Source organism: Panthera leo, chromosome C1 (assembly GCF_018350215.1).
Source record: "Panthera leo isolate Ple1 chromosome C1, P.leo_Ple1_pat1.1, whole genome shotgun sequence".
Lineage (NCBI taxonomy): Eukaryota > Metazoa > Chordata > Mammalia > Carnivora > Felidae > Panthera > Panthera leo.
Genome location: NC_056686.1, coordinates 23,517,108 through 23,544,965, shown reverse-complemented (window position 1 = coordinate 23,544,965; position 27,858 = coordinate 23,517,108). Strand labels below are relative to the sequence as shown.

The 27,858-nt window shown below is 42.4% G+C and overlaps 1 protein-coding gene across 3 annotated transcripts in view; it reads right to left on the bottom strand.

Annotated features, from left to right (window-relative positions):
• The window catches only part of ZCCHC17 (zinc finger CCHC-type containing 17), a 60,852-nt gene that overhangs the window by 20,690 nt on the left and 12,304 nt on the right, over positions 1–27,858 (bottom strand). For 2 of the 3 annotated variants that reach the window (XM_042950309.1, XM_042950310.1), the window contains exons 3-6: positions 23,640–23,697; positions 9,897–9,997; positions 8,171–8,262; positions 140–240 (exon numbers count right to left, since the gene is read on the bottom strand). In XM_042950309.1, coding sequence (XP_042806243.1) covers positions 140–240; positions 8,171–8,262; positions 9,897–9,997; positions 23,640–23,697 — 352 coding nt within the window. The remainder of the gene's footprint in view (positions 1–139; positions 241–8,170; positions 8,263–9,896; positions 9,998–23,639; positions 23,698–27,858) is intronic. The other variant, XM_042950311.1, reaches the window with a different exon arrangement.

Sequence of the window (27,858 nt, the reverse complement as noted above, 5' to 3'; positions counted from 1 at the left end):
GGAATAAGAGCAGGAGCAGGTGAGGCCATCGCCAGACTAAAAAGCAGGGTGAGCCACACGCAAACCAGGCGGCCTCCCGCATCCAGCAAGGGGCCATCACAAGGAGAGGAGGACTGGCACGGCAGAGGCTTCACCTTACCTTTACAGCCACACTTCTTGCAGGTGGTGTTCAGGACAGCCTCGAGGGTGATCTTCTGCCCAGTGTAATCCTGGAAGGACCGCCTCCGCCTCTCTTCCTGCCTGTAATGAAAAGGACACTGACTGACGGCCCTCTTAAGAGATGTGCCAGAGATACTAGAAGGTAATGCCGTATACTGGTTTTTTGTTTTGTTTTTTGGCAGGTAGAAGGAAAAAAGAAGGAAAAGCGTCGTGCATGAGGAGACAAGCAGTGAAAGCAGCGCCATGAAACAGATGATTTTTTTCATTCAGGACAGGCTCTGAATTAATAATTATGAACGAGACAACTTCAGCTCACCGAAGCACAGAGGATAAAGCTGTAATTACTCACCTCACTAAGCCCCCTATAACCCTGACAAGGTCACTCCTGGGGTTTAAAAGACCTCCAAAGGCTTCCTAAAAAATCAGGTCCAAATCCCTTACTTTGGTGCTTGAGGCCTTTCCCAGTCTGGCTCTAACCTGCTTCTCTGGCCCCATCTTTACTTGTACGAGATGCTCTAGCCAAACAGGTTTAGTCTGCCTTCTCCAGATGGTTCGCTGCCCTCACCTGGGCAGTTCGCTCCCCCTGGAATGCTGCCTCCCCTCTCTCCTCCCACCTCACCACCCCCAAACATCTCAAGGCTCAGTCAATGACCATCTCTCCTTCTATCAGGTCTTCTCCCGAGCCCTCAGCCAGGATTCATCTCTTTGTTCACATTCCTGTAGCGCTTCTTAAAAGTTCTAAAGGTACTACTAAGGTATATGTGCAAAAAGGCGTTCATAAGCATACAGCTTGACCGGCTTTCACGATCTGAACACACCTAGGAAACCAGGATTCAGACAAGGAAACAGAAGGTGGCCAGCACCTCCAAAGCCCCGCTAGTCACCATGCCTCCCCCAAGGGTAACCGCTACTCTCATTTCTAACGGCACAGTTTCATGGATTTTTGTAAATTATGTGAAGGGAATCCTAGAGTACGGACGCTTCTCTGTTTGGCTTCTTTCACTGGTTTGGGAGATTCATCTGTATTGCTGTGTGCACTTATGCGTCACCAATTCTCGCTGCTGCAAAGTATTTAGCTGTCGAGAGGTATCTGAGTAGTCTCTATCAGGAACAGTGCTTCTGTGAACTTTCTAGCACGTCTTTCAGTGAACAGATATATACGCAGTTCTGTTGGGAAATGCCTACTTCCAGGGAGCAGAGGAACAGTATACTGGGCTGTAGGGCATCAGCTGTAGCAGACGCTGCCGGCCGGTTTTCCGTGGCGCTTACCAATTACACTCCTACCAGCTGCCATGGCTTTCTTTGACCTTTACTGTAACACACAGTACCTGCACAGAGTGGGCACTCAGGAATGTTCGATCGCAGAGTGTTACCCTCAATCACTCTTTCTTTCAAACTCAAACTGTAGTCAAACACACTTCACTCCCAGCGCACATCACACTTTATAGCCCGATCCCCTGACGTTTCTTCTCTGGACTGTGAGCCCTCTCTACAACACCTTACTTGTCTTTGTTCTCCCAGCACCTTAGCCCAAGGCTTAGCAAGCGACCACATCAATGAGTGAATGCTGAAATTTCTGTGGTCTTGACCCCAAATGTTTTTTCTTTACCTAAACCTCTTTAACTTTGAACACTGACTTCACCTAAGCTTTTCCAACTATTCTCCAGGTCTCTAGAGAGTCCAGCAAAACCAGAAATATTTTGCCAAAAACGCCCCCTCACCCAGAGAAATGCAGGATGACCATATCAAAGCAGAACAAAACTGCCCACCTCACATATTTTAGTTCACAGTTTCATGGGATACGCAGGCTCAAGAGAGGAAACAGAAAAGACCGAGATACTCCGTATTCTGTCCTGGTCATTCTTCAGTTCAGCTCCCACACATCTTCTCTAACATGTTCCCTGCTACCACAGGCAGAGTTAATGACTCTTCTGTGCTCCCACACCGGTTTACTCTCTGAGCATTTTGTTACATTTGTTTACATTTTGGCTCACCCTCCTACCCCGAGCAGGACTTCAAAGATAAAGTCCATGTCTTACTTTTCCCGATATCTGAACAGCAAGCATGTTCTCTAGCATACCGCTGTCCCACAGAATGCAATGATGGGCAAGTTCTCCAAGTTTATGTCTGTACTGCTGACTAATATTTATATCTGTGGCCACTGAGCACTTAAAATGTGGTTAGTGTAACTGACAAATTAGATACTAAATTTTATTTAATTTTAATTTACATTTAAATAACCATACGTAACTTAGTGGCTACCTAGTGGGACAGTGCAGACAAGCGTCATAAGTTCTGAAAATGTCTGCTCAAATCCCCAGCTTTTGCCCTAGGATAATCTTACTCAAAGAATAGGGGGTCACTGTCTAGCATGGGTCATGGGAGAGGGTCCTTTCAAAGAGTAAAGCTTGAGTTACAGAAACCAAGGTGAGGGGACACCTGGCTGGCTTAGTGGGTGGAGCATGTGACTCTTGAGCTCGGGGTTGTGAGTTCAAGCCCCATGCTGGGTGTGGGGATTACTTAAAAAAATAAAATCTTAAAAAAAAAAAAAACAAAAACGGGTGCCTGGGTGGCTCAGTTGGTTGAGTGTCATGACTTCGGTCATGATCTCGCGGTTCATAAGTTCGAGCCCCACATCAAGATCTCTACACAGATCTCCATGCAAGATCTCAGCACAGAGCCCGCTTTGGAAGCTCTGCCTCCCCTGCCCTTCCCCACTCACACTTTCTGTCTCAAAAATGGATAAACACTTATTTAAAAAAAAAAAAAAGGTGAGGTGAGTAGAGAGAGAAATGGGAGTTACTTGTCAAGAGGCATAAAGTTTCAGTTAAACAAGATGAACTAAGTTCTAGAGCCCTGCTGTACAACACCGTACCTAGTAAACAATACCATAAGTACACTTAAGATTTTGTTAAGAGGGTAGATCTCATGGTAAGTATTCTTCCCACAATAAAACTCATTTTTCTTAAAAACCAGGGCAGGATCTTGGGGACATAACTTGAGAAAGTCACACACTTCATGGCGTTCAGATGTCCTTATCTGCGGAGCTGAGTTTCAAGTGATTATGAGCTGCAGCTTAAACAAATCCTCATTATAATCAATTCCAATATTCTGTGGGTCCTAACACTACAAGCCAAACGTAAGTCCCACTTAATACTCCATTCAACAAACGTGTCATTTACCACATCTCCCTTTCTGTGCTCACTGTCATCGCGCTGCTTTAGGCTTCTAACTACATCACATCTAAATAGCAATAATCCCCTCACGGGTCTCCCTGCCTCCAAGTTTCCTCCTCCAATCCATCCAGTGCACATAGTTGAATTAAACTTTCTTTTTTTCAGTTCAACTATTAAGTGGTAGGCATCGGTGCGAGTACTAGGGATATGAGTAAGTACGTTAAAATGACAGAACATGGTCCTTCTCCTCAAGGAGCTAACAGACTAGCAGCAGAGGGAGACGTACACACGGGTAACTACAGTGGTGAACCATAAATACTCTTTTTTTTTTTTTTAAGTTTATTTATTTATTTTGAGAGAGAGAGAAAGCATGAGCGGAGGGGCAGAGAGGGAGGGAGGGAGAGAGGGAGGGAGGGAGGGAGGGGGGGGGAGAGAGGGAGAGAGGGAGAGAGGGAGAGAGAGAGAGAGAGAGAGAGAGAGAGAGAGAGAGAGAGAATCTTAAGTAGGTTCTGCACAGTCAGCACGGAGCCCCACGCGGAGCTCAAACTCACAAACCGTGTGATCACGACCTGAGCCAAAATCAAGAGTCAGATGCTTAACAGACTGACCCACCCAGCTGTCCCCCATAAATACTCCTCTAAAAGACTATGCTATACTGGCTAAACCTACCTGGAAACTGTCTTTCACCCTTTCCATTTACAGATTCACTTTAACACTCTGGGACTGAAGGGACGAAATGTAAGACATATATTGATGAAAAACAAAAGGCAGCTGACAGACTGGGTGGCTGCAGACAGCATGAGGATACTGAGCATAAGAAGGCAAGGTCAGAGAATGGGACATGAGGGGAGATTAATCTGATCAGGTGCCTCTACTCCTCCTCAAAGGCTTTAAGAAAATTAATACTACTCTTTGGCTGATAGTCAAGTCAAAGCTCTCTACAATCTGACCCCAACATACCTTTCAAGCCCTACATTCTAGACCTTGACCACACCCCCCTCTTTTTTTTTAATTTACATCCAAATTAGTTAGCATATAGTGCAACAATGATTTCAGGAGTAGATTCCTTAGTGCCTCTCACCCATTTAGCCCATCCCCCCTCCCACAATCCCTCCAGTAACCCTCTGTTTGTTCTCCATATTTGAGAGTCTCTTTGTCCCCCTCCGCTTCTATATTATTTTTGCTTCCCTTCCCTTATGTTCATCTGTTCTGTGTCTTAAAGTCCTCATATGAGTAAAGTCATATGACATTTGTCTTTCTCTGACTAATTTCGCTTAGCATAATACACTCTAGTTCCATCCATGTAGTTGCAAATGGCAAGATTTCATTCTTTTTGATTGCTGAGTAATACTCCATTTTGTGTGTCTGTGTGTGTGTGTGTGTGTGTGTGTGTGTGTGTGTATCACATATATCCATATATATCCACATATATCCATCGATGCACATTTGGACTCTTTCCATACTTTGGCCATTGTCGATAGTGCTGCTATAAACATCGGGGTGCACGTGTCCCTTCGAAACAGCACACCTGTATCCCATGGATAAATGCCTAGTAGTGCAATTGCTGGGTCGTAGGGTAGTTCTATTTTTAATTTTTTGAGGAACCTCCATACTGCTTCCAGAGTGGCTGGACCCCCCTCTTTTCTTAAACAAGACTCCTAAATGTGCCCTGTGTTTTCCTGTCTCATGCCTTTCCTTAACCCCTTTCTTCTATATGGAATAGCACTCCCTTCCCTGCTGCCTGACAAAATTGTATCCATTCTTCTAGACCTAGCTCAAATGCAACCTCTCTTCTAACCATCAGGGACTGAAACTAACTTGTCCTCTTTGAGCTAATTCCTAGAATTCTTCCTTTAATCCATTCTTTTGGCATTTATCCCACTTGCCTTCTATTAAAGTTATTTGCATAATGATATCATTACACTAGGCCCTAAGGCCCTTAGGCAGAAACCTTGGTATTGCCACTGCACCTAATGTAGAACACGAACCTCTAAGATAATTGTTGAATAAATGAGTAAAAGAAAGCCCCAGCTAAATGAGCGATACGCATCAGGCACGATGGGAGATAAGAAAGAGGTGCAACCCCTGTTCTCCTGGGTCTTACATATTCTTTCAAAAGAAAAGGTGTGCTAACCACAGAGAAAAATGAGATCTTTGAAAACAATAACTACAATGGGGTGCCTGGGTGGCTCAGGCACTTGAGTGGCGGACGTCAGCTCAGGTCATGATCTCATGGCTTGTGAGTTCGAGCCCTGCATTGGGCTCTGTGCTGTCAGCTCAGAGCCTGGAGCCTACTTTAGATTCTGTGTCTCCCTCTCTCTCTGTCCTTTCCCTGCTCTCACTCTGTCTCTGTCTCAAAAATAAAGATTAAACAAGATTAAAGAGGGGTGCCTGGGTGGCTCAGTCCGTTGAGCATCTGACTTTGGCTCAGGTCATGATCTCTTTCATGAGTTCGAGCCCCACATCAGGTTCTGTGCTGACGGTGCAGAGCCTGGAGCCTGCTTCGGATTCTGTCTCCCTCTCTCTCTGCCCTTACTCTGCTCACACTCTATCTCTCTCTCTTTCTCAAAAATAAATAAACATTAAAAAAAAATTTAAAAAAACCCCAATAACTACAAGTAGCCACCATCCGTTAAGTTTCTACTGTAAACTAGATGCTAATCTGGCTCTTTACAACAAACAAGACTGTATCGAGATCATTCCATCATTTCTGAGATGTAGGTATCATTCTCTCCAACTGATAGTGAAGAAGCTGAGGTTCAGAGACTCAAGGTGGTCTGTTCAAGGCCATACATCAGCTTGTAGCAGAACTAGGACTCTTTCTGCTTTACGTAGAACTCTAAAACCTCTTATCATTCCACTATACCATGCTTCTTTCCTGGATGCAACTCTAGAAATAGTTTACAAGTTACTGTTCAGCCACTTGGTTATTACTAGAAATAGCCTACACACAGAAACATGGACACCCCCAAAACCAAGTAAATGCCAAACTTAAAATAACCTTACTGAGCTCTGAGTTATAAAACATTTCTACTGTAACCGAAAAGTATTCTGTCAATAATCAGACTTACAAATGTCAATATTTGGAGACAAAACGATAGAAATATGGAAAAACTCTTAAGTCACATGCAACAGCTAGAAGCATCATGTGTCAAAAACAAGCATTAGCCTTAATGTCAAGGAAACCTAGACTCAGGTCCTTGACCCACTATAATTTGCTACTAACCACAGGCAAATTATTTATCACCAAGCATTAAGTTCAAAGTTAGGAATCCAGGGGCACCAGGCTGGCTCAGTCAATGGAGCATGTGACTCTTGATCTCAGGGTTGTAAGTTCAAGCCCCACAATAGGTGTGGAGATTGCTTAAAAATAAAATCTTCAAAAAAAAAACAACCTCCCCCCCGCCCCAACTAGGAATAAAAAGTAAAATGAAGATAATACCCATTTGGAGGTTATTATGAGAATCAGATACACAAATGTATGGAAACTGCCTTGCATAATGCCCGGCACATAGTATGTATCCAATAAAAATCAATTCCTTCCCTTTTAGGTAAAATTCTTATGTATCCAAACTGATTTTGCTTATGGGACGTGTGGGTGGGTGGCTCAGTTGGTTAAGCATCTGACTTCAGCTCAGGTCATGATCTCATAGTTCGTGAGTTCAAGCCCCACATGGGGCTCTGTGCGGACAGCTTAGAGCGTGGAGCCTGCTTCAGATTCTGTGTCTCCCTCTCTTTCTGCCCCTCCCCCACTCGTGCTCTGTGTGTGTCTCTCCCTCCAAAATAAACATCAAACTGATTTTGCTTAGAACTATAAACACAGGTTTCCAAACTTTTCCCCACCAAGATCCCACACAAACATTTATTTTTTTATTTTTTAAATTAATCAATAACATAATTCCACTGAGAGCACCCGATTAGCCTGAGATAAACAATTTGCTATTTTAACAATATCAAAAGCAATAAAATAATGTTTGTTTGTTTTTTTTCTTTAGAGAGAGCGTGTGTGCAAGTGAGGTAGAGGGGCAGAGGAAGAGAGAGAGAGAATCCCAAGTAGGCGCCAAGATCAGCACAGAGCCTGATGCAGGGCTCGATCCCACAACCCTAGGATCAGGACCTGAGCCAAAATCAAGAGTCAGACATTCAACCAACTGAACCACCCAGGTGCTCTAACGTATGGTTAACCTGAAGGTAAATGCATGATTTGGCTGGCTTTCTGAAATGCTGGAAACAGTTCATAAACCCTTCAGGGAACCTTAGGGAACTAGGAACCTCTAATCAGAAATCCCACTGGCATATATTCAGAAAAGACTTTGAGACAGATAGCAAATTCCCTTGTATCACCAGACATTAGCCTACATGGATAGCAAATCTTCCATTTCTAAATGAAAGGTCCGAAGAGCCAAAAAAACTAAGATGTGGTGTTCAGAACACAGTTATCCCAAGATGTGTTGCTTTTAGATTACCCTACCCTCCCACATGGTCTCTGTCTTCTTTGAGCCCCAGTGCTAGGAGACAAGGAACAGGTGCTTCATGAATGCTTGTTGGCTGACTGGTTAAAGGGCTAATGCAGAAAGAATAAGGGGAAGGAAACAAAACCACTGATGGAGCACTTCTGTGCTAGGAGCTTGGCATGTTAGCATTCCATCCTAGAACTCTACACAGCACAGTGTGACCTACACTTTAGACCTCTAAATCCAAATATCACCAAGGCTACTTAACTCCTCAATATCAGAGACTATGTATGGTAGAGTTCCCAGGTCAGTCTGATTCACTACAGCATTCTTTAGTTTGAGAAGTAGAAGGATTTTAGCCTTTCCAAACCTTTTACCTACTCAATGATAACGTTGTTGGGGTCAAGGTCTTTCCCAGTCCCTTGGTTGACGACTTTCATGGAGAGGGATACTTTTATCCTATCATTTTTCATCTGTAAAAGACAAAAAGCAAAGTCACCAAAAGTTAAGAGTACATCATTTAGACTGCTGATCTACAATTATCTAACTAAGAATCAAAGCTTTTATCATCATAATAAACACTGAGCTCCTCTAATGGTTGAGGTCCTGTACTAGGAACACTGGGAGTACTAATGAGAATAAATAGATCTTGTGGCAGAATAACTGTAGGAAATAGTTTTTACCTTATTTTTGTTCCTCTGGGGAGGAAAGACAGAAATGGCTGCTCAGAAATTCAAGGCCTGTGGAGGTAGCCAGGCAGAAAAATAAAAGCCATTTTTCAGGTTCAGCATAATGATTAGTTCAGAGATCCATGAGCGCAGAATGGGTTTCTGAAACATTCCAGACTAGACTAGATCCTCCTTTGGACTTGGTCTAGAGCATCTTTCTTTTCTTCCTTTCTTTCTTTGTTTCTTTCTTTGTTTCTTTGTTTCTTTCTTGTTTAAAAATTTTTATTTATTGATTTTTAGAGCATTTTTAAACAGGAAGGTGATTGTTAGCCATATTGGTCTTCTTTTGCTCCCTCCAACCCTTGCAGCCCTTCTCCATTTCAGGGTCTTTGCATCAGCTGCTCTCCTGGCCTAGAACATGCTTATCCCAGCTTCTCATGTGGCCACTGCCTTTTTCTTTAGGTCTCAGCTCATGTGTCATTTCCTCAGAGAGCCTGTGCCTGACCACTAAATCTACCTCTGACGCTGCCTGAGCCCATTACAGCACTTATTAGAACTTCCAATTTTAAAACAAATGTTTATATTTATTTGAGAGACAGAGAGAGAGAGCACACACATGCAAGCAGGGGAGGGGCGGCAGTGGAACAGAGGATCTGAAGAGGGCTCAGATCCTAAGCCACCCGGGCACCCCTAACTTACAATTATTTTATACATATGCTTGCTCATTTTAATGTTTGTGTCTTCCGGTTACATTCTGTATAAGCTCCATAACAGCTGATGTCACCTAGGTCTGTTTCGCTCTTATATCCCTCAGACTAGTACATGAAAGCACTCAAACATTATTGAATGGCGTCTCTTTCAGCCCTATCTGCCCCGCCGTTCTCCGGTGGGGGTCTCAGCGTCTGATCACATTTCTCCTGTAGGCTGCCCACACCCGCAGCCCACATGCCCTCAAGGGAGTTGCTGTTAACAGGGTCCTTCAGACTTTTCTCACTTCCCTCACACTGCCTGGTGCCAGGTATTAGGATCAATAATGGTCAACTCTGTGTCTGCCCTTGTTTGGGTCCAAACTGAAGTGTACCTGGCAGCTGTTCTCTGAAGTTTGATAAAGACTCGTCCCAGCAATTAAGCTGCCTTCTCTTTCTTTGGTTCTTTTTTCTTCTGCTTTTTTTTTTCTTGCCACTGGCCATTTGGATAAACTTCAGGGAGGAAAGTCTTATAAACGTGTACTTATTGCACCACTCTTATTACAGGTTATACCACGTTCCTTCTGAGTTTACAGGACAGCGGGCCAGAAGGTTTCAATTCAGGACAGAATTCAGCGGCAGGATTCAAAAATAAGATCATCAGCCACAGTTAATAACATATACACATTCACCATCTTGCCCCTAGTTTTTCTTCATTCCTTCTCACCACATGAAAGTTGCACAGAACCTTACCTCTCGGCCAATAAGCTTCACCCACACTTTGTCCCCGACATCTACTATCTCAGAAGGCTTATCCACGCGACAGGAGGACATGTGAGTTCGATGGACCAAACCTGGGCACGAGAGGAAATGAAGTAAAGCACAGGGTATATCTGGTATTTATACTCTAACAAGGTAAGGAGAAAATGGGAGTGGAGAATTCATTGCAAAATGTCTGTTAATTTAAAACTTTAAATTAAGACGATGTGGGATCATGTTTTGTAGCTAATCAACAAATATTCTTTAAAAATAATGCTCAGGGGCGCTTGAGTGGCTCAGTCGGTTAAGCGTCCAACCTCAGCTCAGGTCATGATCTCGAGGTTTTGGAGTTTGAGTCCCACATTGAGCTGTCTGCTGTCAGCACAGAGCCCGCTTTGGATCTTCTGTCCTCTCTCTCTCTGCCCCTCTCCGACTTGCATGCACACACACACACACACACACACACTCCCCGACTTGCATGCACACACGCACACACACACACACTCTCTTTCTCTCTCAAAAATATACATTTTAAAAAATAAATTAAAAAAATAATGCTCAATGTTAGCAAACATGTGATACAATAACCACACTTACACTAGTAAAAACACAAGTCAATGAAAGTCTCTGAAAGCAAGGGCATCAAGATGTTTTTACCTTTGATGCACGAATATCATCATTAGAATTTTTCCAAAAGAAAAAACCCAATAAAGGCAAAAGACCTATGGGTATGGAAAAATACCTGCAGTATTATTATCTAGAAAAGTTTTTAAAAACCTATAAGGCAACCTAAATGATTAGCTTGGTAAACCGTGGTAAATCAACCAAATGGAAAAGTAAGCAGCCATTTAATTTACAATTATGGAAAATAATTATGAGAAATAAGTGAAAAAAGAAAATCTAAACAAGGTGCTATTTTTAACCTATTAAATTAGCAAAATATTTAGAAAATAACAATACCCACTGGTGAGAGCATAGTCAAGTAAGAAATATTGCTAGGGCTAGTATAAAATTTTAGAAATCATTTAGCAATCACTATCAAGAGTGGTAAAAATATTTAATAAAATTTGTTAAAAGTTAGGGGCACCTGGATGGCTCAGGTGGTTAAGCGTCCAACTTTGGCTCAGGTCCTGATCTCACGGTTTGTGAGTTCAAGCCCTACATCGGGCTCTCTGCTGTTAATGCAGAGCCTGCTTCAGATCCTCTGTCTCCCTCTCTCTCTGCCCCTCTCCCCACTCATACGCGAGTGCGCACGTACTCTCTCTCAAAAATAAACATTAAAAAAAAATTAAAAGTTAAACAATAGTCATTAAATAATTTAATAAAATATTTGTAATAGTTATCCTTTTCCTGTCTGTCCAAACTCCTTTCCTGGGAGAACCACCTTCCCTATTTTCTTTTTTTTTTTTCTGTTAGACAATTTCAGATTTTTAAAAAGTTTTTATTTATTTATAATCTCTACACCCAATGTGGGGCTGGAACTCATGCCTCTGAGATCAACCTCAGATTTTTATGGAAAAAGTTATTAAAGCATTAATCAACATCACCTTCCCTGCTTTCTAAAATAAATCTGGTCAGTTCATGTGATTTGGTCGAAGCTGACACAACACCCAACTATGGACACATGACACAAGCTTAGTCAATCAAGATGCCTCACCCAGCTAGCCACAGTAATTGATTGGCTCAGGGATAGACATGAGACATTAGCTAAATCAATTCATCCTTTTCAAGATGTTGGGATTACGAACTACAAAAATTTACCAATGCCCATATTAACCACCAGGTGGCAAGATGTGACCAAAGGTAAGAGACCAAGCCCTCAGGGTGTAATCTCAGCACCTGATAGAGCCCTAGGGAAGCCAGATTTATCCTGCACATCCCAATGGGAAGAGTCAAAACATTTCTCAACTGTTTCTGTCCCTTGCAACCAAGAGTTCTGACTAAATTAATTTGACCCATAATCACTTCTGGGAATCTGTCCAAAGGAAGTAATCATATACACAGAAAAAGTGATATGCATCAGGAAAAGTGACATACATAAAAATACTCATGTATTTCTAAGACAAAAAAATTAGAAACAACCTAATATTCAACAACAGAGCAATGGTTAAGTCAACTGTGGTACAGCCATTGAATGGTCCATTAAAAATGTTGCTCAAAAGATGATGTAAAAATATATCCATAATTCATTCTTTAGTAAGCAAACATCTGATTGCCGACTCTGTGTCAAGCACTGAAAACAACCAGCATTTTCCCATGTAAATAACAAAATACAACACAAAATTGTATACAGTATGACTACAAATGCTTCAAAAAGATTTTAAAAGTCAGAGTGATCCAAAATGCTGTAACAACGATTATACTAGTGTACAAGATTACATGTTCATTTTTTTCTTTATTTTCAAGTGTTTCAATAAAGAAAATTGTCTCTATTCTGGGGGAAATAGATACAATATACAATTATTTTGAATGAACATAAATCAGGAATGTAACCTAGAGAAAAAACCGGTAAGTCAAAGAGTTACGTCTAAAATGACTGCCCTTCCTTAAGTTTCCTGGGGGAATTATTAGCCTGTATTCTCTCTCTCAAGCTGTCTTGCACGTGTGTGCCCACAAAGTCATCGGCACGGCAGGCACACGCCTGTAATTAGAAGCACCTGGCCTCTGCTTAGAGCTCCTACTGGAAGTCCCTGCTTGCTCTGACCACCGTCACTGGGTCTCACCTACCTATGTCGGCTCATTCTGGAGGTTGATAGCCTATGAAGAACTCTGGGGCCTCCAAAATGTGTTATATACATCTTATATGTTCTTATGTTTTTAATTTTAGACACATCACGTAACCTCCAAATTGGATAAAATTTGTGAAGCTGTGTTTTTTTCCCCCATGATGGTGTAATGGGCAGAGCTGCCTAACTGGGAAGTCTAGAGGGGAAATCCAGATGATCTGAAGGAAAGGGAAAGCTTTCCCTTTGACATTTTTTGACTGCAACTGTCCTCTCATGTTAAAATTTACTTCTTTCCTCTGTTAATGAAAGTTATGAAGGAAATTAATGTTGAACCTAATAATACTTGAGATTTTTTTTTTCCCTTTCCTAAAACAGAAGGTCTGTACCACAAACAAGGAAATAATGGCACTAACCATTTGTCCTCCCCTCTGATCCCAAAGTAGGATATTTTTTGGTCCAGGCATCTCTCCTGGTTCAATAAGGTATTTCTCAAAGTATTAGTAGTGAAAAATTGAAAACAACTTAAAACAATTATGTGGTACATCTGAATGACAGAATAATGTCATTTAAACGTTTACAAAAGTATGTTAAACAATGGAGAAATGTTTAAGGTTCACTAAGTGTAAAAAGCTACAATGTATATATAGACACTATAATCTTAATCTCAGTATGTCAAATTTTATGTACGTGTGACTAATAAAGAAATACACCAAAATGTTAATAGCACCTGTCTCTGTGTGGTAATGGTATCATATAATTCCTTTAAAGTTTTCCCCCTTGGGGCGCCTAGGTGGCTCAGCTGGTTGAGCACCCAATTCTTGATTTCAGCTCAGCTCCTGATCTCACGGTCCATGAGTCTGAGCCCTGCATCGGGCTCTGTGCTGATAGGTGACAGTGATGGTGCAGGGCCTGCTTGTGATTCTCTCTCTTTCTCTGCCCCTCCTCCACCCACATGCACGTGCTCTCTCTCTCTCTCAAAATAAATAAATAAAATAAACTAACTAAATAAACTTAAGGCCCCTGGGTGGCTCAGTCAGTTAAGCATATGACTTTGGCTCAGGTCATGATCTCACCGTTTGTGAGCTCGAGCCCCACATCAGGCTCTCTGCTGTCAGCACAGAACCTGCTTCAGATCCTCTGTCCCCCTCTCTCTGCCCCTCCTCCACTTGCACTCTCTCTCTCAAAAACAAATAAACATTAAAAAATAAAAATAAATAAACTTTAAAAAAAATCCCCCTTAATTTTCTATAGTAAGCATGCAGTATAAGTTTATTTTGAGAGAGACAGAGAGAGAGAGAGAGAGAGAGAGAGAGAGAGAGAGAGAGAGAATCTCAAGCAGGCTCTGCACCGTCAGCGTGGAGCCTCATGTGAGGCTTCAACTCACGAACCATGGGATCACGACCCAAGCCCAAGTCCGACGCTGAACCAACTGAGCTAACCAGGCACCCCAGCGTGCAATATTTTTAATCATAAATATCTTAAAAGCAAAATGAAAAATGATATGTGTACTATGACCAAAATAAAACTATGTCTCATATAGACTCAGACTAAAGAGGAATATAAAAAGCTATGCTAAAATATATTAACCAGATTGTCAACTTAGTGATTGGTACAGGGATAGACACAATTCACCAGTTTATCAATTTACAACAGAGGACATACTTTGTTTATTCCTAGTTCTCATCTCATAAACTACCCACCACTGCTCCAGTATCAAATACCTAAAAACATAGATAAGTGATTAGAAACTGCTTCAACACAGAATCAGAACAAAAAGGAGATGTTTTAAGATAGGTTTACAGTCCACAAAAGTTTAATGGACTTATCACTTCCTCATAAAAGAATCCATCTCTCTCCAGTTCCTGGCATCAGATTCATTTCTGCCCTAAATAAGGTAAGACAAACACTGCTATCTTCAGAGTCTCGGACTTTCTTTTACTATGTTCCAGGCTGACAACCCCCACCTACTCATATAATCTCCCCCTACCTAGAATGATAGTCAATTAGATTTCAGTCTCCTGAGTTATAATTTCATTCCAATCCTTTTTCCCTGGAATCACACCCAAATTATCTTGTCAAAGTCTTGAGTGCTCTCATCTCTCTGGTCACAGATTTATAGCCAATTGCCTGGTATATTTCTATCCATGGCTAATCCCATCCTGTGTGGGGGAATCCATCACTAGGTTTCATTCTCAGAAGCCAGTCTACATTCTTGGGAGGTGTTTCACTGCTAACCACATAAGCCACCAACAGCTGGATTAAGTGATATAGTAGAGGGCACCAAATAACACACTTGAGGTCCCCTCACCCTGTGCTGGAGACCTCACTATATACAGTATATTCACTTGTTCATTTCCTCCTTAGATCAACCCTGTGACATAGGTTCACATGAGAAGATACTGTAGAAGTATATTGGCCAAGGTCACAAAGCTGATAAAGAAAGAACTGCAATTCAAATATGAATCTGTGGGGCACCTGGGTAGTAGCTCAGTGGGTTAAGCAGCCGACTCTTGATTTTGGCTCAGGTCATGATCTCACGGTCATGGGATCTCACGGGTCATGAGCCCCGTGTCTGGCTCCGCGATGAGCATGGAGCCTGCTGGGGATTCTCCCTCTCTCTGCTCCTCTCCTGCTCTCACCCGCACACGCACGCGTGCTCTTTCTCTCTCTGTCTCATTTCAAAATGAATAAATAAGCTTAAAAAATAAAAGAACTATGAGTCTGTCAGATCTTCTATAGCATACTGATATTTCTCCATTTATTATTAATAATCTGTGCTATCTTTTCAATTAAAAAAAAAGAAAGAAAGATGGTCTCATCTACAAGTAGTCGAAACGCATCTAATTCTGCTTTAGCATATGCTTCGAAATGAATAGAAACAAGTATGCTCTGCTTGTCAGTCTACGTGGAAGGGAGTTGTTCGGAAGTAGTCTGTGCCTGGATTTCTGACATGAAGCCATAAATGCCCAAAGGGCATATCAAGTCCATCATCATGTTCAGTAAACCCAACATGACACTTGAACGGAATGAATCCCATCTGAGTAGATGCTGGTAAAAGAAGGGAAAAAAAATTCTGACAACTTGGAAAGAGCTAGCATCTCAATCACCATATTAAAAAAAAAAAAAAAAAGGAGTAAGCCTATTATTGTTCCCTTGAAAATATTCTCCCAAATGCATTGTTCAACCTTAATTTCCTTCACAACTTCCACTGGCAATAAAGGAAAGAGGTGAAAAGTACAAACCATTAGAAAACAGCTGCAGCCAAAATCTGTCAAAATAAAAGGTCTCCTTTATCTTTGGGGGATATGAATTCCCTTTCTAGAATTTTCAAATAACTTATCTCCAATCAATGGTTTATGATTATAATGTAAGCCCATAAATTAAAGTGCTTTCATATCCTTTATCTTGTTGGGATCATGAATTCATTCAAATAGTTACAAAACATCCACAATATTACAGGCAACTGTGGATTCAAGGACAAGACATGATCCTGACAGATAAGAAACTCTAAAACAGGCACATCATTCCCATTTCACAGATAAGGAAACTAAGGCTCAAGTCCAAAGCAACTTGAAGTCAAAAGCCAGTAAATGGTGGGGCTGGAACTAGAATTAATGTATTCATTTAATAAAATGTATTGAACAGCCACTATTCCTCAGGTGGATATCTCACAGCCCAGTGGATAACCACAACCTCACTTATATCATTGCGCTACACTGTAATTTGTTTGTATCTCTAGACTACCAACAGTAGGGCAGGAGGGACTATGTTTTCTTATCTCTTATCTCTGTGTTCACATCTAACATAGTGGCCAGGTAATGAAGTCAATAATTATTCGCCACACTGATTTCATTGCGAAAAATATTTGAGCTTCTACCATAAGCAGGACATTTTAAAGTGTAACACTGGCAAGCACCTGGGTGGCTCAGCTGGTTAAGTGTCCAACTCCTGGTTTTGGCTCAGGTTACGATCTCCCAGTTTGTGAGTTTAGCTCTGTGCTGGGCTCCATGCTGACAGTGTAGGGCCTGCTTGGTATTCTCTCTCCCTCTCTCCCACACACAATAAATAAACTTAAAAACAAACAAAAAAAAAGTATAACGCTGGGGGCGCGTGGGTGGCTCAGTCGGTTAAGCATCCGACTCTTGATTTCAGCTCAGGTCATGATCTCGCAGTTCAGGAGATCGAGCCCCAGGTCAGGCTCCATGCTGACAAGGCTGAGCCTGCTTGGGATTCTCTCTCTGTCCCTCCCCTCCCCTTTAAAAATAAATAAACATTAGGAAAAAATGTTGAACAATCTGATCCCCAAATCTCATGTGCTAGTGGGGCAAAGGATAGTAGAAAAAAAAAGAACGTCATAAAAAGCTGCACTGACACTATGATAGTCGCTAGCCATGTTGCTGGTTTTTTTTTAAGTATTTATTCCATTTCACTTTCCTTTTAAAATTTCTTATTTTGAGAGAGAGAGAGAGCGCGGACACGTATGAACAATGGGGGAGGCATGGGAGAGAAAGAATCCCAAGCAGGCTGTGCACAGTCAGCGTGGAGCCTGAAGCAGGGCTCGAACTCATGCACCTCTAGATCATGACCTGAGCGGAAGTCAAATGCTTAACTGACTGAGCCACCCAGGTGTCCCATCATGTTGCTGTTTTAAGTTTAAATTTAAATTAATTAAAATAAACAAGGTTAGGGTACCTGGGTGGCTCAGTCAGTTAGGGGTCTGACTTTGGCTCAGGTCATGATGCCGCAGTTCATGAAGTTTGAGCCCCAGGTTGGGCTCTTGTGCTGACAGCTCAGAGCCTGGAGCCTACTTCGGATTCTGTCTCCCTCTCTCTCTCTGCACCCCGCCCCCCCACCCCCCGGCTCGCACTGTCTCTCTCTCTCTTAAAAATAAACATTAAAACATTATTTTAAATAAACAAAGTTAAAAGTTAGTGGCTACATTACTGGCCAGCACAGATGTGCTAGAATACCAAAATTTATTTGGTGTATGTCCCTGATTCCTCCCAGAACTCCTATAACTCTTGGAATTTCTCCAGTGATACGACAGTCTTTTGTTATTCATAAGCCCCTTCTGATCACAGAAGAGTTTTGCTAAGGAGGTGATTTAGGGTAGGGCTCTAGATGGCTCTGAACGGGGCAAGTCTCCAGAAGGTTAAATGATGAGAGAGGGTTGGGACCACTCGTCTCCAGGAAAGAGGGAGAGGGGCTGAAGAGGCCCAATAAAACTCTTAAAACAAGACTCAGAGAGCTTCCAGGTTAGTGAACATATCAGCTTGTTGGGAGGGTGTTGTGTCAGAGAAGCTTGGAGTACCCCCGCCCCCCCACCACCCCCATACCTTGGCCGGGCCTGACTGTATCCTTTATAATAAAACCTGGGAGGGGCGCCTGGGTGGCTCAGTCGGTTGAGCGTCCGACTTCAGCTCAGGTCACGATCTCACGGTTCGTGAGTTCGAGCCCCACATCGGGCTCTGGGCTGATGGCTCAGAGCCTGGAGCCTGCTTCCGATTCTGTGTCTCCCTCTCTCTCTGCCCCTCCCCCATTCATGCTCTGTCTCTCTCTGTCTCAAAAATAAATAAACATTAAAAAAATTAAAAAAAAAAAAAAAAAAAACAAAACAAAAACCTGGGAACATAAGAAACAGTGTTTCCCTGAGTCCTGAGAGCTGTTCTAGCAAATGATCAAACTTGAAGAGGGGGTCGTGGGAACCCTTGCTTCACAGCCCACCAATTAGAAGTACAGGTGGCTCAGGACTTACGACTGGCACCTGAAGTAGGGGCAGTCTTGTGAGTCTGAGCCCCTTTAACTTGTGAGATCTGACAAACTAACTCCAAGCAGGTAGTGTCAGAATTAAGACACCTGCAGTTGGAATCCAGAGAATTAGCTGGTGTCAGAAAAACACATCGAAACAGATATAGAACATTTCCATCATCACAGATCATTCTAGCAGGCAACACCGTGAGCCAGGGGAAAATCTAGTTTAGATCTGAGTACGAGGAAGGGGTCTTTCAGCTCAGTAGGGACAAAAATTCTGAGAACAGAAGGCTGAGAAAACTCGAGTTAGAGTCTCCCTTCCTGAATCAGAACATTAAAATCTGGAGACCACAATTATCTTGTAGCTCAGTCCTTTTGGCGTGGGACTTAATGATTTTCTCCTTTTGAGAGCAGGGAAGTTAAAATACAACTGCTGGAATTACGCAGCAAAACCACAGAAAAGCCCAGGATTAGAGACTTCCCGCCTAATTACTTGGCTCCCCACGCTCTCCCTCTGAGGCTTGTCTCCACCGGCTGTCAGACTGACAGATCCACGTGTAGGCAGGCAGCGACAATGAGAGGCATCCCCTGACAGGGCATGGACACAAGTGAGTTGAAGCCTGACTGCTGGGAGGTGTCAGGCCTTTCGTCTCTACACAGTCCCCAGGGTGCCACATAAATGCTCAAGTGAGTAGGTATTGCAGTGATGGTGAGTACACTGACAAGATCTGTCTTCAGACCAAAAGAGGGGCATGCCTACAAAGATGGGGATGAGTCCTCTCGTTAAATCCCAGACAACACAAAATGAGCAACTTTATTATCCCCTGCTGACTGCTAGCTTGGAAACTATCGGGGAGCCCTTCTAATTCCACGATGCCATTCATGGCACAGTAGTCTCCAAGGCTAGATGCACGGCTTTATTATCCAAAGATCAGCAGTTGGACTTTTTTTATTTTTAAGAAAAATTCTGGGTTAAGAAATTGCACAAAGTAAAAGTCCCTCTTCGGTGTCCATGTCTCCCCTAGCAAACTGAACCCTCCGGGGGTGACCGCTGTCAACAGTTTGTGGCGCTGCTTCCAGGCTTCCTTCTAAACCTATGCAGTAGTTCAAAAATGACATCGGCACGTGGACACATGCTGTAGAATTTCGGCAGGGCGGGGCACACCATGGAAACTCTGCCGCAGCGTGCGTTTTCATCTTAGCTTGGACATCTTACCATCCCAGGAAAGTGGATGCACCCGTTTCACCAATTCTAAGAGGCATTTCCCTGCCCTCACCTTGGCGTCTCTGAAATCAGAGGGCTTCTTACAACCAGCTCCCAGTCAGGCACTGGTGCCGGGAAGTTGCCATCAACACTTTTCACAGATCCTTTCTGCTAAAATGAAGAAGGCACCAGCATCAAAGTATCAATCTTCTGATCATCTGCATAGTCCACTGCACAGATGTACATCAGGTATCTAAGTCTACACTGCGAACTAAATCCCCTAAGGGGCTGCTGGATCAAAGGGCAAGCACAGTAAAAACGTTAGCGGGAGCGGTGCCTGGGTGGCTCGGTTGGCTGAGCATCTGACTCTTGATTTCGGCTCAGGTCATGATCCCAGGATCCTGGGACGCCCCCCACCCCCTGACCCTCCTGGCTCCATACTCAGCATGGAGCCTGCTTAGGATTCTCTTTCTCTTTCTTTCTCTCTCTCTCTCTCTCTCTCTCTCTCTCTCCCCCCCGCCCCTCCCCCACTCACGCTCTCTTCCTACAATTAAAAAAAAATTGTATATAAAAAACTGTTAATAAGTGTTGCCAAAATCTGTAACAATTTATGTTCCCAACAGTGAGTAAAACTATTGTTGGAAATAGCCATTTCCAAAACTGGGTATTAACAGAGACTTTTAAAAAAAGTTTTTATTTAAATTCCAGTTAGTTAACATACAGTGTAATGCAATCACTTTAAAAAATATTTGGAAAATTTTAGGGGCGCCTGGGTGGCTCAGAAGTGTCTGACTTCAGCTCGGGTCATAATCTCATGGCCCGTGGGTTCGAGCCCTGCATGGGGCTCTGTGCTGACAGCCCAGAGCCTGGAGCCTGCTTCAGATTCTGTGTCTCCCCCTCTCTCTCTCTGCTCCTCCCCCACTCATGCTCTGTCTCTCAAAAATGAATAAACGTTAATAAATAATTTAATTTAATTATTTGGAGAACTTTAGATTCACATGTAGTCAGAAGAGAATATAGAAAAATCCTGGGTACCCTTTACCCGGTTTCCTCCAGTGGCAACATTCTGCAAAACTACAGTACACTATTGCAGCCAGGATTTTGAGAACTGATACTATAGCGTAATAGGAAATATACATTTGGTCTTTATCTCTGGTTCCCGGCACAGAACTCATAAGCTCTTGGAATTTCCTGAGTGATAGGAGCATCTTGTTATATTCGTAGACCCCTTTCAGCATTACCCAAGTTTATGCTATACGGAGACTATTAGTGGGCCCCTAGAAAGCTTCAAGATGGGGACTGATAACCACCAGAACCAATCCTGTGATGAGAGGGCTGGAACTTTCAGCCCTACCCTCTACCTTCCAGGAAGGAGAGAGGGGCTGGAGATGGAGTTAAGCCAATAATTTAATCAATTATGCTTATGTATTGGAGCCTCTACAAAAAACCCTCAACAATAAGGTCTAGAGAGCTTCTGGGTTGGCAAATACATCCACGTGCTGAGGGTGATACACCTCAACTCCACCGAAACAGGGGCTCTTGCACTTGGGCCCCTTCTGGATCTTACCCTATGTACTTCCTCCTTTGGCTATTCATTTGTATCCTTTATTATAAACTATAACAGTAAGTATAACATTTCTGGTGTTCTCTGGGTTGTTCTGGCAAATTACTGAAACTGGGGAGGTGGTGTGGGAACATCCAAATATGTAGCCAAGTCTGACAGAAGTGTGGGTAACCTGGGGACTCAATAATTGTAACTGGCATCTGAAGTGAGAGGAGTCTTATGGGATCGAGCCCTTAAATACTGTTGAGTTTGCCGCTACCTCTGGGTAGTCAGTGTCAGAACTGAATTGAACTGTAGGATACCCAGTTGGCATCAGAGAATCAACCAATCAGATAGCTGAAGAACTGGTTATTAATTACATCCCACATTTTGGAACGGCAATAAAAACAACTAAGGTACTGATGCTTCAGAATGGAGGAATCTTGAAAAAATGCGAAGTGAAAGAAGCCAATCATAAAAGACCACGTGTTGTCTGACTCCACTTATAAGAAATGTCCAGACTAGGCAAACATATAAAGAAAGAAGGTAGACTAGTGGTTGCCTAAGGCTGGGGCAGGTGGGACCGTAATCTGGAGTGACTGCTAACAGGTATAGAGTTTCTTTCTGGCATGATGAAAATGTTCTCAAATTAGATCGTAGCTGCAAAACTGTAAATATTCAAACAACCACTGAACTGTACATTTGGGTGAAATGTATGGTATGTGAATTACATCTCAATAACACTGTAGGAAAGAAAAAAGAATGTTTCACAAAAGGAATCATAAGGTATGCAACCTTTTGGGATTAGCTTTTCCCCCTCAACATGATTTCCTAGAGACTGATTCAGATTGCATCACAGATACTTCATTCTTGTTCCTTTTTACTGCCAAGTGGTGTTCCATTGCATGGATGTGCCACAGTTTAAGTTAGTTTTTTGTTGTTGTTGTTGTTTTTAATGTTTATTTTTGAGCGAAAGAGAGAATGCTTGTGAGCAGGGGAGGTGCAGAGAGGGAGGAAGAAAGAGAATCCCAGGCAGGCTCCAGGCTGTCAGCACAGAGCCTGATGCAGGGCTGGATATCATGAACTGTGAGATCATGACCTGAGCTGAAACCAAGAGTTGGACGCTTAACCAACTCAACTGAGCCACCCAGGAGGCCCCTAAGTTAGTTTTAAATCAACCCTGAGAATGAGCATCTTTTAAGACATTTATTGATTAGTTGCTATTCTTTCTCCTGTGAATTCTTTCCATATTCTTGGCCCCTTGTCCTACTCCTTTTTTTATTAGTCTTTTGCCATGTGTGCTACAAATCCTTTTTCCCAACTTAACTTTGCTTATGATTTTTGAGAGAAAGTTTTTTACTTTTATGTAGTCAAATATCATTCTTTGTTTTTAATTTCTGCTTTTCTTTTCTTTATAAATGTTTATTTATTTTTGAGAAAGAGGGTGCACACAAGAGTGGGGGGAGGGACAGAGAGAGAAGGGGTCCGAAGCGGGGTCCGTGCTAATAGCAGAGAGCCGGATGTGGGGCCCGAACCCACGAACTGCAAAATCAGACGCTCAACCAACTGAGCCACCCAGGTGCCCGGTCAAATATCATTCTATATTTTCTTCTAATAATATCCTTATAGTTATATTTTTTACATTAAAATCTTCGATAAATCCTTAATTTATTATAGCATGAGGAACCAGCAAGTTGAGTTTTTGGATGTACTAGCACTGTGATACGGTAGAAAGCCAACTAGGCTAGGAAGCAGGAGGTACGGGTTCCAGACCCGGCTATGCCACTACCTAGCTAAATCACTCTAAGCAGACCACCAGTTTGTGGAACTTGTCCTTCCTACTTAACACAATTATTTTAAGAAACGAGTAAGATTATAGATGTGAAGGGGAGTCTCAAAAAATGTTCAACAAAGACCTATCACTTTAAAAATGTAGAGCATGATATATATAGATATATATAGATACATCTATATATATCTATACCACTGTATCTATATATATTTATCTATGTAACATATATACTATATATACTATATATATCTATATATATACTCTCTCCCTCTCTCTCTCTCTCTCTCTATATATATATAGATAGATACATAGATAGATAGATACAACAAATTTGTATTGGTTATGGCACTATTCTCATTCCATGTGCCATATATTAGAAAACTCACAATGTTAGCCTCAGAGTGTAAGTAGCTTGTCCTACCCCAAATCGTAAGACCAAAGAGGTCAAGTGACTTGCCTAGGGTCACAGGAGAAATTTAGGCAAGAGCTGGTTCTGGAAGTGAACCCAAGTAGCTATACCCACCCTCCACCAAGTCAGAGAGCACTTCTGAGTGAAGACCTACGAAAACATGGACTGTCATCACTTGTCTATATTCCTATCTCTACACTAAAGACAAAAAGAAAACTATGTTTGAAAAATGAGCGTCTGTAATCAGCATGTGGTGGGTGTGACAGAAGAGAGTGGAATGGGAGGTCTGAATTTCAAGTTATAAACTCCCACCTTGCTTCCGACAGCCTGGGATTTTGATAAAGGCTCCATAGTCTGTCACCATAGCAACCTATAGAGACAAAAAAAAAAAACACAAAAAAACAAAAAAAGAATCAATGTCACGCAAATGAGAATCTCTCTTCTGTGGCATTTAACCTAGTCTCCCTGAATTTCTACTTGCCACTGACTGCTGCAAAGCTGCCTAAACTTATGTTCTGTCGAATATTCTTTCTGTTCTTTATGAAATTCAGACTGGCAGGTATGTGCGAACACGTTAAGAACGCTGGTGAGATGGAAGTGTTGTCAGATGGCATGACAGTATCTAGGGATGCCCAAGTCCCACACCTACTGAAATCCCCAAAGGAGTATTTCAAGAAAAGGAGCAAACAGCAAAAAATCTAGTCACACTTTCCATTAGCTGGGACTGAGGCCTCCAATCCTAACACTTAAATAACTTGGGATGGATTATGGAGGACATCCTTTTTTCCTAAACTTCGAGTCAACCCAGACTATATATAGCCTGCTCGATTTCACTCCAAACCAGCCTTGGGTTTTATCAAGACAACTACAGAAAAAGCCAATATACACACATCTGGCAGAACCTAAAAAGATGTAATCAGAGGGAAAAAGAGTTGTCTCCAAGTCTTTTGTGGATAAATCATTATCCCAAACTCTATCTCTACCTCTCATCCATCCTCTAGCCCACCCTCCAACACGTGGACTGGGATTAAAGTTGTCACTACACTCCATATTTATCACCTAATTCATTATTATTTATCAGGTATTCAATACAATCTTATAAACTTCATTTTTTCAGTGACTTCAATTAGTTGTTTCATCTTGGGTACTCTCTATTTCAGCCTCACAGTAACTAAGAGAAGGGGCAGGAACAGGACAAACCCTGCAGCCCTGCTCTTTGCTAATCTACACTGAATGCTCGCTACATGTAAAAAGCTGTTCAAGGTGCTTCACATAATCCTCGTGATACCCTATGATATTGGTGCTCTTACCATTCTCACTTGATAGATGACAATACTTATGCATGGACAGACTAAGTGACTCACCCAGTGTTCAAAGCTAGGAGGTAGCACAGCTGGGATTTGAACCCAGTGAGTCTTAACTACATTAGGGCTACTCACGGGTTCCTTTTAATTACACAGTTCTAACACAGAAGCAATGTGACATTTGACATTTCATCTGTTCCTGGGAATGATCTTCAGAAGCGTACATGGTAGGTTTCCATGCCGCAGATGAGGTAGAATAACACAGGTGTAGGAAGAGAATGGGCTTTGGAGCAAACGATTGGCTTCCAATCTCAGCCCTGCCATTCCTGACTTGTGGGATCTTGAACATCACTTGCCTTTCGGGGCCTAAGTTCCCAAATGTATTCACTTTCCTGCCGCAGATAACAAATGAGTACATAAAGTGCCTCGCAGCTGTATTGGACACCTAATGTACATTCAATAAATTATAGCTTTTTAATAATTTATAGTTCAAGACACCGATGCACAAAAAGGTTAGTGACTAGTGGAAACAAAACACAAGGCACAGAACCTAAATCCCTTGATGTCTAGTCCAGTCAGTGCCCCTAACTCCACCAAATACCATTACTCACTTCAAAGTTAGGATGGAAAAAGACTTCCATTAGCCTCATTTATTTTATCCTATCCTATCCTATCCTATCCTATCCTATCCTATCCTATCCTATCCTATCTTATTCTATTCTATCCTATCTTATCTTATCTTATTTTATTTTATTTGGGAGAGAGAGAAAGATAGCAGGGAAGTGGGGCAGAGAGGGAGAAGGAGAGAGGGAGGGGGGGAGGGGGAGAGAGAGAGAGAGAGAGAGAGAATATGAATATCTCAAGCAGGCTCCACGCTCAGTGTGGAACCCCACAGGGGGCTCAATCCCATGGCCCTGGGATCATGACCTGAAATCAAGAGTTGGACATTCAACTGAATGAACCACCGAGGCATCCCCATTCACCTCATTTTATAAATGGACACTTGAACTAACTCTCCAAGATACAGCATTAATGGGTTAAGAACCAGAAGTTCTAAAATCCTCTTCTGTACTGATGAATGTGCTACACTGGGGTAGGGACCAGACAGTCCCAAAGAAGCAGTACAACCAGGCAGATGCTAGTACTTGAAATCAAAGTAAAGTGGAACTGAAGGAGGGACCTTAGACATTAGCTGGTACAATCCTATCATGTTTCAAATAAAGAAAGTGAAGACCAGAGACACAAAGTGCTTACCCAAGCTCACAGAGCAAGTTGTTTTCCATAAAATGGAGCCACATGGATAAAGACAAGACTGTAAGTTTTTAATTACAATAAAAGCAGATCTCTTCTTTCTGGACCAACTAAAGGCTTTTGCTCCACAGTTCTAAAAAGATGGCTGAGGTGCTTCATACTGCATAACAACATTATTAAAGGGCATAGTTATCTCACAAACTTAAAAGAAGCATCTGGAAGTTGGAGCCCAACTCGCTTTGCTGCTGTAAATTAAGACCATCTCACTTTTCAATCCTGAAACTCCAGTGTCACATTACGATCTTTTGAGAAAAGATCATTAACAGACCTTAATTTGGCTTCTCCCAAAAGGAAAAGTTAATGTGTTCCAGAATGGATGCAGCCAAGTGTTCAGTCAGGCAAAGGCATTCTTGCCTATTTCCAGGGCCAGGTGTTTCCATCACTGTGTCTGCTAGGGTGCAGTCAGTCTTGCAATGAGCAGAATGGCACCTGCTGTAGATGATCACACAGTCTGCCTGGTGTCCCAAGAATAATTAGTCAAATAGCTCAGGGGGAAAAATTCAGTAATTATCTCAGCTGAAGTCAGGACTCAGGTCAAATGAATCTGCCATCTTCAGATTGGAGGTTGCATTGGCCTTGGAACTAGTTAGCCCCATAATGTGAATGAGAAGCTTGAGGCTCAGAGACCTAAGTTGCCCGTCCGAAATCACAAAGGTAGAAAGTAGCAAGAACAGAAGTTTCCTTTTCACTTTGTCCCATGCTATTTCCACCTCACCAACACCAATTTCCCGTCCGCATTTCTTTGGCTATGGCTGGGCTGAGCCAAATCCCAACTCCCACTGCTATGCTTGTACCCACTACCAGGCTGCACTGACGTGGGCACTAAGATGCCTCTCCGAGGGTGGGAGAAGGACGAATATTGGCTTCTCAGCTGTTGGGTTGCTAAGCTTCCCAGCCCTGCTGAGCCTGCTCAGAGAAGAAGTGCTAGGTTACAGGCTGCACCAGCAGTTTCTTCAAGGATGATTGGTCCCGAGAGGCTTGGGTTCCATTGTATTCACACATTTACTGAGCACCTACAGGCGAGATACCACGTCAGGTACTGTGAGATTAAAACTTTAAAAAAAATTCTCAGCCTATTTTTAAGTGAATTTGAAGTAGTTACCAAGATATATGAGACAACCCTGGCCCTTGCCCTCCAGTAACTCACAATCTAGTGGAGGAGACAAATACGTACACGAGTAACAATCCTACAAGGCACTGCGATAGGGGCCATAACTGAGAAAGAAACAAAGGATTGTGGAACAACCAGATTTACCGTCTACCTTCCTCCTCTACCTCAATTCAGTTGGAAGAGTTCTTTTAGGGTTCTTTTGGTTCCTCCATGCATTTATGCACAGGTGGACAACCCCAGGTGCAGTTAGCAGAAAGCAGACTCGGAGAGAGGACTTGATTTAAAATCCCAGTTTTAGGGGCACCTGGGTGGCTCAGTTGGTTCAGTGTCTGACTTTGGCTCAGGTTCCTGGGTTCAAGCCCCACATCAAGCTCTGTGCTGACAGCTTAGAGTCTGCTTTGGATTCTGTTTTTTTCTCTTTCTCTGCCCCTCCCCTGCTCATGCTCTCTCTCTCTCAAAAATAAATAAACATTAAAAAAAAAAAAACTTCAGGGGCGCCTGGGTGGCTCAGTCGGTTAAGTGTCTGATTTCGGCTCAGGTCATGATCTCACGGTTCGTGGGTTTAAGCCCCACGTCGGGCTCTGTGCTGACAGCTTGGATCCTGGAGCCTGCTCTGGATTCTGTGTCTCCCTTCTCTCTGCTCCTCCCTCCTCCAAGAATAAACATTTAAAATAAATAAATAAATAAATAAATAAACAAATAAACAAATAAATAAATACTTAAAATAAAATCCCAGTTTTTGCCATTTATTAACCAGTGGGCAATTACTTAACTTTTGAGAGAAGTTTCCTTATCCATAAAACAG